The sequence below is a fragment of the Manis pentadactyla genome, chromosome 13 (assembly GCF_030020395.1).
Source record: "Manis pentadactyla isolate mManPen7 chromosome 13, mManPen7.hap1, whole genome shotgun sequence".
Taxonomy (NCBI): domain Eukaryota; kingdom Metazoa; phylum Chordata; class Mammalia; order Pholidota; family Manidae; genus Manis; species Manis pentadactyla.
Window position 1 is genome coordinate 100,506,180 of NC_080031.1, and position 13,137 is coordinate 100,519,316.

The 13,137-nt window shown below is 53.0% G+C and overlaps 2 protein-coding genes across 6 annotated transcripts in view; one reads left to right on the top strand and one right to left on the bottom strand.

Annotated features, from left to right (window-relative positions):
* PSD2 (pleckstrin and Sec7 domain containing 2) overlaps positions 1 to 4,121 on the top strand; it is a 54,050-nt gene extending 49,929 nt beyond the window's left edge. For both annotated transcript variants that reach the window (XM_036896725.2, XM_057490958.1), the window contains one exon: positions 653 to 4,121. In XM_036896725.2, the coding sequence (XP_036752620.2) occupies positions 653 to 862 (210 nt within the window). In that variant the 3' untranslated portion in view covers positions 863 to 4,121. The remainder of the gene's footprint in view (positions 1 to 652) is intronic.
* A 21-nt stretch (positions 4,122 to 4,142) lies between these two features.
* NRG2 (neuregulin 2) overlaps positions 4,143 to 13,137 on the bottom strand; it is a 171,250-nt gene continuing 162,255 nt past the window's right edge. For 2 of the 4 annotated variants that reach the window (XM_036896698.2, XM_036896716.2), the window contains 5 exons: positions 13,007 to 13,109; positions 10,812 to 10,935; positions 10,355 to 10,482; positions 9,249 to 9,476; positions 4,143 to 6,812 (listed from right to left, as the gene is read on the bottom strand). In XM_036896698.2, the coding sequence (XP_036752593.2) occupies positions 6,056 to 6,812; positions 9,249 to 9,476; positions 10,355 to 10,482; positions 10,812 to 10,935; positions 13,007 to 13,109 (1,340 nt within the window). In that variant the 3' untranslated portion in view covers positions 4,143 to 6,055. The remainder of the gene's footprint in view (positions 6,813 to 9,248; positions 9,477 to 10,354; positions 10,483 to 10,811; positions 10,936 to 13,006; positions 13,110 to 13,137) is intronic. The other 2 variants (XR_008993450.1, XM_036896707.2) reach the window with 2 other exon arrangements.

The window sequence follows — 13,137 nt, forward strand, 5'->3', positions numbered from 1 at the left end:
ACATTCCCACCAGCAGTGCACAAGGGTACCCATTTCTCCACATCCTGACCAACCTTTATTTATTTTTTTATAGCATTTATCCTAATGGGTGTGAGGTGATGATCTCATTGCGGTTTTGATTTGTATTTCCCTAATGATTAAAGATGTTGTACATCTTTTCATGAGCTTATGGCCATTTGTCTATCTTCTTTTGAAAAATGTCTGTTCATGTCCTTGGTCCTTTATTAAATTGGGTTGTGTTTTTGTTGTTGAGATGTAGGAGTTTTTATATATTCTGGATACGAGACCCTTATCAGATGTACTATTTACAAATATTTTTTCCCATTCTGTCAGTTGCTTTTTCATGCTATTGATTGCATGCTTTGATACACAGAAATTTTGAATTTTGATGTAATCTTATCTATTTTCACTTTTGTTGCCTATGCTAAGAAGTCATTGCCAATTAATTTGGATTTTTTAAATTATAAGTGAAATTTCTATGCATTCCCTTGCAATTTTTTTTATTGGATTGTTTATCTCCTCTTTACTGATTTGTAATAACTCTATGAATATTAAGGAAATTAGTCTTTTGTCATATAAGTACAAATTTTTTTTTGCATTTTTGTTGTTTATCTTTTGACTTCTTTTTGGCCTTTTTCTACCCCTTTTCCAGAAAAGCCGTTATGAGACCTATATCCACCTCCTGGCTGTGAAAATCAAAGTGGGCTCAGATGACCTCGAGCGGATTGAGGCCCGGCTGGCCACCCTGGAAGGGGACGACCCTTCTCTCCGAAAGACACACTCAAGCCCTGCCCTCAGCCAGGGCCACGGGACTATGACTGGCGGCAAAGCCACAAAGGATACCACTGGGCCTGATACTTAGCTGGCATGGATGGGCAGGCCCCAGAGGCAGGCAAATGTCCCCAGAGGGGTCAGCGAGCACAATTCCAGCCAGGGGCCACTTGGACCAGCTCCAGGCAGTTGACGGGTAGTCAGAGGGGTTTGGAGAGCCCCATGGGCCTAGCAGACATGCTATTCATGGCATTGACCGTCTTGTGTCCTAGGGCTTCTCAGGGCCTCAGACCCTCTCCAGCCCTCACGTCCCTCTCCACCACGGAGCCTCATTTTCTAGGCCAGCTGTGCACGCTCTAGACACCATCTCACTGGAGAAGCAGGAAGGGTGCGGGCTTCCCAGGCCACCTTTTCTCGCAAGTTCCCCCCTCATCTCCCTTGCTTGAGGGCAGGTCTTGACTCCAAGGTCTTGGACCTCCCACCCTTTATCTTCCTTGTTCCTCGGAGTTGACCAGCAGCAGGTCTGCAGACCACCAGCACCATCCTCTCCTCCCTCCACTAGCAGCATCTGGAACTATGCCCTGTTCTCCTACCTCCCATTGCAATAATCCAGGACCAGGGCCTGCTCCCTCAGTGCCACGCTGTCTGCACTCACATGTGCATCCACCTCACCTTCCATCCATTGAGGCCACTACTGCTTTCTTTTATATGGACATAAATGTGTATATATATATAAGAATTATATATATGTATATATATATGGAACCCCTTTAAAGATGGTTTGGAACTGATATCAGAGGATGAAATAAGATGAAGGAAGAGGCTATTTCAGAACTCCGTCTGTTAGTGAGAAGGGCTGCTCTCTGGGCTTCTGGTGGCCCTGACATTCTGGAAGGGAAGGTGGAACTAGTGCTGACCTTCTCTCACCCTGTTTCTACTCTTCTGGCTGACCTGTGACTACACTGCTCTTACAGTGATGCTTTGGAGTAAATCGTGTATGTGTGCCGTCCCCTCTGTCCCACAGGCTTCCTGGGCTGCAAGTGGATGGGGCTATGGTCCTATTTATATTTTGGTCCTTATGTTGGTGCTGCCAGGTCTCTGAGCTCCAGAGGTGCCTCTTGTACAGATCTGCTACAGGAATAAAAGACATTCTGCCTTGCAAATAGCCACTTGTCAACAAGCCCAAAGATGTTTGGTGGGGGAAGGGTATGGAAGCCATTCATTCTTGGTCTTGGGAATAGGTGGGATGACAAGTTGCTGATTGTTCTGCAGGTTGTTTTTTTTTTTTCCCACTCTTCTTGTGACTCAGAAACACGAGCTAAGGACATGTTTGAGAAGAGAGAAATTTGTCACGTGATGATCACAGACTAGCATCTTTTAATCCCTGCATTCTTCAGACTGGCAAGTGGTGGGGGTGATGACACCCTCAATGCAGCTATGATGAGCAAATCCTTACTATTTTTTTAATAGATTATTGTAGTTTGGCCAGCAATTTGATCTCAGTGGTAACACATTTAGTGAATAAGTCAACCTTGCAACTAAGTATGCAACATTTACAAGCACACTTGCATTTGATGCAAGGGACATGTGAGCTTGCAGAAAAGTGTAGTGATTTAAATCCAGATTCTTTAAGTCGGGTCAGCTGAAGTGTATTTCATAACCAAACCATCTGGCCTCTTTGTTTTGCAGAGGGGAAGTAAATGTTCATTTAAATGAAGTTGAAAGAGCAATGTGACAACATAAAAGAGCTCTCTGTACTTTCTCCACTGCCTCAGAGGTCCTTTTAGGTTTAGGGCCAGCTTCCCGCCCTCTATCTCTTGGGGGTGCGTGAGTGAAAGCAGAGGAGCAAACGCCACTGCCTGCAAGCACATGTGCTTCCCTGAACACTCCTTGTGTCTCCCGTCAGTAAAAAAAGTTTTAGTTCACTTTCTTAATTGTATAATTATTTATTGTAAATTATATACATGTACTACTGTACTAAAATATTATGTACATTATAAAACATACACAAAAATAGAAATTTTAAAAGATGAGATGAAAATAAACCTAAATCAAAGTTCTAATATTTTTTTCCTGCATTCTAATGGACTATCATGTTTCCACCACTTGTTCCTAATATGCCCATTTACCAGGACCGTCCAGACCTAGGGGCTGGTAGACGACAGGTGGGATGCAGTAAGTGGTTCGTGCCACCTGGTGGTCCAGGGAAGTGGCCTCGGGCTCAGGGATTCCTGGGGCTGACCCTTGGTGACAGTCTCTTGAGCCTTCATGCTCATTCAGTGAAGGTCAGCAGCACTGTGCAGGGTGCAGGGGATCCTGGGGTGAGAAAAGGGTTGACCAGCAACCTGTCCACATGTGGCTCACAGTCTGGTGCAGATGGGGACAGGAAGTCCCCATGATCCCCTGGGACTCTGGGAGGGCTGGGGAGATAAGCCAGAAGCGACCTGAGAGAAGGAGGATTCGGAAGACTGGGGAAGAAGACTGTGACTCAGGAAGCTGCTGGAAGCTGCTAAGAGCTCCTGGGGGACAGGTGGTAGTAGGGAAGTCACTTAACAGGGCTGTACCTCTTCCTCACAGATGCCCCTAAGGCAGGAACTTGAGAGGCAGAGTGAAGGCCTTTCTGGCCACACTTGCTGGTCATGAAAAGGTGAAAAGGTTCACCAGGAGGTCATTCAGAATTATTTGGGGTCACATAGAGATCAAGGGGTTCATTTGGAATCATGGAGGTGGTTTCTGACTGAAAATTCAGAAGGCAACAGCAACTTAAGACCCTCAGAGGGTCAAATCAGACACCAAGCGGTCATCCAGAATTATTTGGGGTCACAGAGAGGAATTACTGGCTCTCAGAACATTTTAAAGCCAACAGCAAACCCAGAGGCAGTAGAGGGCTCTGGATGAGATTATCAGGCAGGGCTGGGAGAGGTCAGTAATTTTCAGGTTTATGTAGTATTTTCATTATTTTCCATTGTTTCTTTGTAACAGGTCCTTTTTTCCAGCACCCCCACAATGAATATGATGACTTCTTTCTTTTCTCCACTTCTCTTTCATCCAGTTTTGGCTACTCTGTGTGATTCCGGAATGCAAAGCACAGGATACTGTCATCATCATCGCTGTCAAATTAGACATTAATAGGCACCCATTATGTGCAGAAGCAATGCCAGGTGCTTTATAGATATCATGCCCACAGCAACCCTTTGAGGTAGGATTTAGCATCACCATTTTGCAGTTGAAGAAACTGTAGCCTAGAGAAATCACATAGCTAAATGAGGGGCAAAGCTGGAATTTGAATTCAGGTCCTGTTGATTCCTCAGCCCTCTCAACCCTAAACCTCTGTCTCTCCTGCCTGTAGGTCTCTGAACTGGCCATGCACATATATCTTAGCCACCTGAGCTCTTCTGATAGAAGACTCCCCTCATGTCTGGCTGGGACCTAATGATTCCTGGCGCTGGGCACTGGTTTGATAAATTAATCAGTGAAGGGAATGGTTTCTTAACCCTGGACTTCCATCTGCTTTATTGATGCCTGAAATCCTGTACTCTTCATCAGGAACTGCAGGCTTAGACAGGCCCTGGCTCTGAGGGGGTATAAAATTGGGAAAAGTGCAGCACCCCATGGGCTTACAAGCTGCAGCAGCTGTGGTCCTCCTGGCAGCCACAGGTACCCATTATGCCATCCTACATGTCCAGACTTTGCCTTTGACATGTTTGAGGCTCCAAGGGTCATCTTGCCTCAGCTACCCTGGTGCCAACACCACAGCCCTTCCCTCTTCACCCACCTAGGCCTGGAAACTGTTGCCTCAGTCTGCCCTGCAGCTCCAGGGCAGGAACTGGGCCAGGCTTTTGAGGCTGAGCTGGAAGCAGAGTAATTTGCCTGAGCCCCTTGGCCACATACCTCTGCAACAACGGGAGACACCTGGTGGATGTTGGAAGGGGAGAGAGGGCTGGGCCGTCCTAGGAACTGAACCGTGGAGATTGGAGGGTCTCTTCCTCCCAGGAGCTGTCCTGGCCACCTCCAACCTGCACACCGACACCCATCCATCACCACCCCAGGTCCTCATTCTCTCTCTTCCCTCCTCATCTGGGGACTAGGCACACACAGTCAAACACGTATTATTTCTGATTTTATTTATAATATAAAAATGTTCAAGTGTCAACAGTCAGGTGTTTGGACATTTCAGGGCAGGGTTCCCATTTGTTTGTGATTTCTTTTAAACAATCACCTTTTTGACAAATTAGCAGTGGACCCAGTTTTGGGGGCTGGGGAGGACATGGCTGCAGAGGGCGTGAAAGTTATAGATAGGCTGGGGGCTTGGAGTTGGAACTGTGAGAAGGAAATGGTGTTTTTTATTGCTAAAAGGGGAATCAAATACACTGTGGAGTGGCTCTTCTCGGTCCCAGCGTGACCATGCATCCAATCTAAAGAATCTGAAATGCAAAGGACATGCAGGCGTAAAATAGAAAAGACGACCTGTAAACGAAGGTGCTGCAGAGGACGGAGGGGCATCCTGGCGGCCATGGGGGAGGCGGAGCCGCGAACACTGGGGCCCTGGCAGAGCGGCCCCCTCCCTGGGGCCGGGGCTGCTGGGAAGACCTCTTAGTCAGAGCTCCCTCCCTTAGCAGCTGCAAGGAGCGGGGGCCCCCCTCCCCATTCTGGTTGCTGTCGGTGGGCAACAGTCTACCCCTGAAAGGTACCTGACCCAACTCCAGCTCCAAGCCTAGGATCCCCTGCCCTCTCCTCAGGGGGTTCAGGGCTCAAGATCTTGCCTGGGGGTAAAGCTACTCCCCTCCCGTTTTCCTTCCTCCGGGCCAATCCCTCACCGCAGCCCCGCCCCGCAGAACCCCACGGCCTCTCTCCAGGCTTCCTCTCACCCCCTCCAGCTCAGGATCCTACATTTCCCCCACCCCCACCCCACGACCCAGACTTCTCTCCAGGAGCCCCAGATTAGCGTACAGCAGAAGGCACCACAATATAGGTTTCTATTAAAGAGTCAAAAAATTGGCCCATCTTTCTTTTTTTTTTGTTGTTTTTTTTTCCGAAGCTGTAAATCAGGATGTTACATATAAATAGTTTCCCTATAAAAACGTCTTTGCCGTTAGCTAATATTATAAGACAATTTTTGCTAAAATGAAAATAAAACATTTTGTTATACCTTTTTCCTTTTATAGAAAATAAAAATATTTTTATTTCTTTTTTTCCTCCTTTCTCTCTCTCCAGCCGGTGGTCTCCGTTCTCCTTAAGGACAGTGGGGCGGGCGAGGCGGCGGGGGCGGCGGGCGGCGGGGGCCCTAGAGGGGCGCCGAGTCCTGCTGGGCCCGCGGCGGCGGCCCGCGGCTGTGTCTGCTGCCGGCCCGCGTGCTGTGGCTGTCCAGGGAGTAGTAAGTCCTGCTGTCGGCCGCCGGGCACAGCGGCGGCGAGTCCGAGCGCAGCGCGTCGTGCGCCGCGCGCAGGCCGAGGAAAGGCGTGCTCTCGGCCGCCAGCGCCCCGTCCGCATCGTCCGCGTCGTCGTCCGAGGCGGAGGCCGAACCGCCCCCGGAGCCGCTGCTCAGCGACAGCGAGTCCCGCGCCGCGCGTGCGCGCTGCGCCGCCAGCCCGTTGAGGCGCGAGCGGCGCCAGCGCCGGGGCCCCGCCGACGTCCTGCGGGACGCGCCGCGGGCGCGCGGGCGCGGCGGGGGCGGCGGCGCGCACTCCTGCGTCGTCTCGTACTCGTCGTCCTCGGGGATCCGGAAGGGGCTGGCGGGCAGGCTGCCCAGGCTGCCGCCCAGCGCGCAGGCCCCGCGCCGCGGCCCCGGCCCCGCCGCGGGGTAGTAATAGCTGTCGTAGCTGCGCTGCATGTCTGCGCCGGGGCCCGGGCCGGGGGGCGCCGGGTGCCGCAGGAGCGGCTGCTGCTCGGCCAAGCGGTAGCTGATGGGCGCGGCCGGCGGCAGCGACACGGCGTGCGCCGAGTTGGGGGACGTGATCTCGAACGTCGGCACCTGCGTGGCCAGCGAGTAGTGGAAGTCCACGGGAGAGAGGCGCGCGGGCGTGGTCAGGGCCGACACGTACCTGCGGGGAGAGGCAGAAGGCGGGTCAGGGGCGGGGGCGGGGGGCTGGGGCTGGGGCTGACCCCTAGGAAAGCAGTGGTTCTGCCTGGGATTCTGCCCGCAGGAACTATGGTGGGAATCGTCAAGCAATTTTCTTTTCCTTTCTGGGCCTCAGTTTCCTTATCTGTTAAGCGGGGATAGCCATAGCTTTGTTGGGGCGATTCTGTAAATGTATCAATGAGATGTCATAGCCCAGTGCCTGCCTGACCCACGGTAAGCCTCCATGACGGTCCTTTGCTGTGGGGTTGCTCACAGTGACCGGTATTTCCTGAATGGGTACTCTAGGCCAGGCGCAGGCTGGGGCTTTTTACAGGTAGGATCTCATCTAATACGGTACTTCTTTAAGACTCTTTTGTTAGTCCCATACTACGCGTGAGGAGCCTGAGACTCAACTTATTCGAGGTTCACACAGCTAGGAAGAGGTAGAGCTGGGATTTGAACAGAGGCCGGGCAGGAACCAGGACTCATACTGCCCAAGTCCAGAAGCCACTGAGTCTCATTCAGCCAGCCCTGTGACCTGGCCTAACCGTCCCTGCAGGGACAATTCAACCCACGACTGCTGGCTTCAGTAGGGGAAATATTCCTACCTATATTGAAGCTAAAAGCTGCCTTAGGGAAGTAACTGTTCACGTGGCCTGAAGGTTCCTCAGCCCACAGCTGAGGATCAACAAGACCCCATTGAGGTGTCTCGGGGGCTAGAGACCATCTGTTCCTTCAAAAGTCTGCCCTTGTTAATCTCTCCCAGTCTGGGTCCCAGGCATCTGCCCCTTTTCTTTTTCCACATCTCCCTTGCTGAGACCATCAGCCTCTTGACCGACCGTTGTCCAGCCATCTCTGTGCTTCTCTTCTGAACTGTAGAGTCACAGATGTCACTGCTCCCCGAGTCCCCGTTACTCTTTCTGAGTCATGTGACTCCCTTTTTTTACCCTCTCCCACATGCACGTCCAATTAACCAGCAGATGGTACCCACTGCCCGTCTCCCGGAGCACATGGAACACACCCCTTCCTGCTCTACCCCATCCTGGGCCTCGCTGTGCACTCTGGTTAATCCCCCACCTTAGGGTCTCTCCTTCGCTTTATGCAGTTCATTCTTTTAAGGTCACAGCTCTGCTTAAGGAGGTTGTTCCTGCTTAGCTATCCAGGGCCCACCTCCCAAGCAGAAGCCCAGGCCATTAGCCATCTTTCTGGCCCCAGCCTGCCTATTTAGGCCCAGCTGCATTTACCCGAGTCCACCCTGCTCCAGGCATCTCCCTCACCAGCCATGTTCTTAAATACCTCTGCTGTAACAGCTCAAGATGTTCTTGCCTGGAATGCGTTTCCTGTCTGTTTTCCTTCTAAACATTAAGGAATCCTGTTGCTATTGATAATAGCTACACTTAGTGAGCACCAGCTCCATGCCAGGTAGGAGGCAAAGAGCTGTGTACACATGATCTCTGGTGGCCGTCCCAAGGCATGCATGATAGCTATCCTCCCAATTCTATAGCTGGGGAAACAGAGGTGGTGGAGCTGGATATGGACAGGTTGGTCTTGGAAAACTTGGCTGATTCCCAGAACCCGCAGGCAGTGTGGCCTTCTCTGCCCTGGTAGGGTGTTCTGTGCTCAGCACTTTCTGTAGGCAGCTGTGAGTTTCATCAGTTTGTGTGTGTGACCAGGACCTCAGAAGCAAGAACCAGGTGGACCATCTCTGGATGCCCAGGCAGTCCTGCGCTGCATGGGGCCAAGCAGGGAGTAGGCTGAGTTGGGCAGAACATCTGCTCCTCTCCCTCCATTCCAGCCTGGAGTTCCAGGGACTGTGCATCTTCCTCTGTCTCCTCCCATAGACCCCACTTGCCAGGGCCACTGCTTCCTGGTTCTCACTGCATCTGTTGATCGGGAACCCAAGGGCATCTTGATCCATGGGGCCTTGTTCCTGATACTGCCAGGGCCTGTGGTCATTCTTGGCTCATGCCCATCCTGCACTGGTCACTCTCCTCATAGACAACTTCCCCTGCATCTCCAATCTGCTTCTCTTCGTGTCTTTCTATTCCTGCTGGAACACAGGGCCTCTGAGTGACAGCAGGGTAGAGCCACCATGTGTTCTGGCTTGTCCTGGACAGCCCAGTGCAGTTACTAACATTCCCTTCTACCCTGAAAAGAGTCCTAGTTGGATAATTAAATTAGATGGTCACTCTACACCACAGCCCACTGGCCTGGCTATAGTTGCAGTCTGTCATTAACATGCTGATGACCCTGAGCAGATCATGCAACCTTTCAGGGGCCTTGTTTGCCCATCTGAAAAATAGGGATGAGGCTCTTTGGAGCACCTGATCCTGATCTCAGGTTCCTAAGAGTCAGCCCTTGGTCAGTGGTGCCAGCTGTCTGGCCAAGGTGGGACTCAAGTCACAGGGTAGGATCTGACCTCTCGCTGTGTGGGGAGTCCCGCAGGGAGTCTATGGAGTCGTGGTAGGGTGGCGTGGCAGCCCTGCGCCTCTCCTCCAGGCCGGAGGCCGCCGCCCGCCGCGCCCGGGCCTCCACACACGCGGGGCTGTTGCACTTGCTGGTGCCCACCGATGACAGCATGATGCCCGACTGCGAGTCAGAGGTCAAGCTCTCAGAACGTTCCAGGCTCCACGTGTGGCTTTCATGCCTGGAGAAACCAGGTGAGAGTGAGGTGAGGGGTCAGGATGGGCTGGGCAGCCCAGGAGGGATGGTCCCAGCCCACCCCCTCCTGGTCTATCATTCCATCTCAGGCTCCCTCCTCAGTGCCCTTCCCCACTCTGAGCTGACGCATAGTGTCACAGATGCCAACCCCAGTACAGAGGGAAGGAGAGATGGGGTCCTATGGGTGGGTGAGTTACAACATGCACAGGCCTCTTCCTTTCCTCTTTGCCACCAACCTCCCCTGAGCACTTGCCTGGGGCCCCTGCCTGGGATCCTTCTGCCCCCACGGTCCTTAGCCACCTCTCTCAGAAGCCCAGCCCCAGTGGCCAAACATGCAAGGGGACCTTGTCTATTCCACACTGCCGCCTGGGGATGAAAAGGTCCAATCATATTTTTTCTTGAGCTGTATGAGCCTTTATGTTTCTGTGGACAGAGCTTCCCACCCCTGGAGAGGAGGAAGCCAGGGTGGAGTAAGTTCATGTGGGCAAACTCATCAAAGAGCATCAGATAGCTCAGGGCGTTTGGGTGAGTAGGCACATGATGCCACATAAAGTGGTGCCAATGAGGTCCAAACAAAACAACATTAGAGGGGAGCTCAGCACTGCTGTTGTTCCTCTGGGGCTTGTTTAGACAGGAAAAGGAAGTCTGGTCCCCCCCAGATGTGGATGAATGTTTTGGGGTGGATTCTGGTTTGAAGCCCACCACCTCCAGCCTCTTGTTCAGGGGGACCCTCAGTACAGAACTCTGCCAGGCTGGGGAGTTTCTGTGTGTGTCCCCAGGCAGGTGAGTGGGGTGTGGTGCACGCCCGCTGTGGGGATGAGGAGAAGAGGCTGCGAGTCTGTTGTGGCCCTTGGTGGCACCCACCTGTGGCTGGAGGTGGGCGTGGCTGTGGAGCAGTGGTGAGAAGGAGAACAGGAGTGGCTCCCAGAGAAGGTGGTCTCAGTTTCCCTCCGGATGACGTGGTCTGTGGCTGGCACATTCTTGGAGATGTACTGGGACAGACAGAGTTGGGCAGGAGTTAGTGATGCGTGACCAAGTTGGCCCTCCTTCCGGCTGGGGATGGGTAAGTGAAGCTCTACACTCCAGGTTGGGGCGGGGTGGTCCCCTGGGTAAGTGACTTGCTACTGGGGCAGCAATGTCTCCAGCAATCAACCCTCCCACCCTTCCTTAAGGAAGTGGGCAAAGGGAGGCCAGTCATCCTGGTACTCGAGGGAAGACTGAGCATGGGACGGCAGGCTGCCGCGCTGGCCCGTCCTGGTAGGGGTTGGAGCAAGCCAGCTGTCCAGCGAGGGCTCAGAGGGGTCCTGGGACCACCACTCACATCTGCCATCTGGATCTCCTCAGGGTCTAGCCGGGGGTGGCTGGGCCCGTTGGCCAAGCTCCGGTTCTGGTGGGCTGGGCACATGTTCGGCCGGAGGTGGTTATGCATCTGCTTCCTTTGTTTCCTGCACAGGAGAAGGGTGTGTTAGCCTGGTGCCCTTCGTGCCCAATGTATGAACTCCCTCAGCTGCCCCTCCAGGGGACCTACTCTGGCTCTGTCCAGGGTGGCTGCAGCAGCGCCTGCTACTGCTCTTTGCCGTGCTCAGGCTGCCCTCGGCCAGCGCCCCTCCCACTGCCTCAGCACACCAGCCTGAATCCTGCAGGACACGAGCCAGAGAGCAGGATGCCACCCTTCAAACTACGTAATCCTGGGCAAGTTACTTAAACACTCCATGTTTCACTTTCCTCATCTGTAAAGTGGGGGGATCATTTACCCATCCCAAAGACTACTGAGGATTAAGAGCAGATAAGCTGTTCAAGCATGGTGCTGGCCCACTCACTCACTCATTCATTCATTTGGCATTCCTTGGGTTTGTACTATGTACCTGACGCTGTTTGGGAGCAGAGAAGGAGACAGATCAGGTCCCTGCCCAAATAAATGCACAAGATACTTTCAGCAAAGTGCTATGAAGAAAATAAAACAGGGCGCTGTGGTCAGGGGGTCAAGGCCTGTGGGCTGACTTTATTTTGGCACATATTGAGTGCTCAATATATTTGTTTTATAATCAATAAGTCTAAGCATGTCACTTCCCTGTTTAAAACCCTTCACTGGCTCTCAGCATCCCGTTTCTCTCCCCAGCCCTGTCTCTCACTGTCCCCGCCCCTTCCCAGCTTGCTGCATCCTTGGAAGGTTTATTTCTGATCCTCCACTGTGCCCACCCTCTCTGGCCTCTGGGCCTTTGCACATACTATCGTAGCCAACTAAAACACATTCTCTGCCACTTCATCTGCTAACTCTTGCTCACTTCTCAGGCCCAGCCAAATGCTCCTGAGGCCAAGGAGCCTTCCAACTGAGGTTAGGCACCCCTGAAATGTATCCCGTGACACCGAACCTCTTGCTTAGAGCACTGGCCACTTGCCTGGTGCAGGGCCTGGTGTCCGACAGGCACTGAGTGGAAGTTTATTGAAGAAATGAGTGAATGTAGTGGGGGTAATGACAGGGGGCTTGCTTCCCCCCAATTCGTGGCCTCAGTTTTACTACTTGGGCCCAGTCTCTTCGTCTAGGATCCCTGAGCCCCAACTCCTAAGGCTGGCAGGGCCTTATATCCCACAGATAGGGGCAACAGGAATCAAGACCCACGGGCCCAGTCCTCCAAATGGTGGCCACGTCTAGACCCTTGCTTTCCAGATAAGAATGAATGTGGTAAACCTATCATTTTTCTGCACTATATCACTCTACAGCCTTTGTTGGATCCCTGTCAACCTCAGGATAAACCTGTCCTCCCTAGCTGGGCATTCATGGCCCTATGGTGCCATCTGGGTCTCAGCTGTCTTTGTAGACCCACACCCCTTTTTCTCTTGACCCCAGCCATTTGTTCCAGCTAGTCTGGCTGCTCATGCTCTGGAATACAGCTGTCCCTCCCCCAGGACAGTCTTTCAGCTTGCACCATGCTACTGGAACTGCCCAGCCCCTTTCTGCCCCTTTTTTCCCCTTGGCCTGAGGTTCTTCCCCCACCTTTCCTGTGCCCAGAGGTGTTTTGACCCAGCCTTCTCCGTGTCTCTGCCTGGATCACTTCCTGGTGGGAGCAGGCAATGCTGCCGGAGTCTCTTTGCCCTTGGGAATGTGGCCTTCCTCTGCACTTCCCCACCCCCAGTGCCGCTCCAGGGCCTGCCCACCCAACAGGGGAGATGCTCCCACACAGCGTCCTGGGGTACAAATGAGGATTATTCCCATTTTACAGATGAGGACTCAGAGGGGTTCATCAGTTTGCTCAGAGTCACATGGGAAGTGGCAGAGCTGGATTTGAACTCAGATCTTTCTTCTTCCAGTGCCCATTCTTGTTCAGTCCTCTAGCCCGTCTTCCCCGCTCTGCCCCACTTGCTTGGCCCAGTCCTGTGGCTGCAGAGCCTCTGAGGAGGCAGCTGGGCCCAGGGGGGTGTCGCGAGGGCCAGGCCAGGCATGGCAGGTGGGGAGGAAAGCCTGTCCTCACAGAAGCGGTGGTGGGCCTGCCCCCAGCCCGAGTGCCTGGCACTTACTTGGTCTTGCAGTAGGCGACCACGCAGACAATGCCCACGACCAGTAGAGCCACGCAGATGCCGGTGATAGTCAGGACTCTCTTCTGGTACAGCTCCTCGGCTTCTGCAGAGGCAGAGAGTGTGAGGCGGCA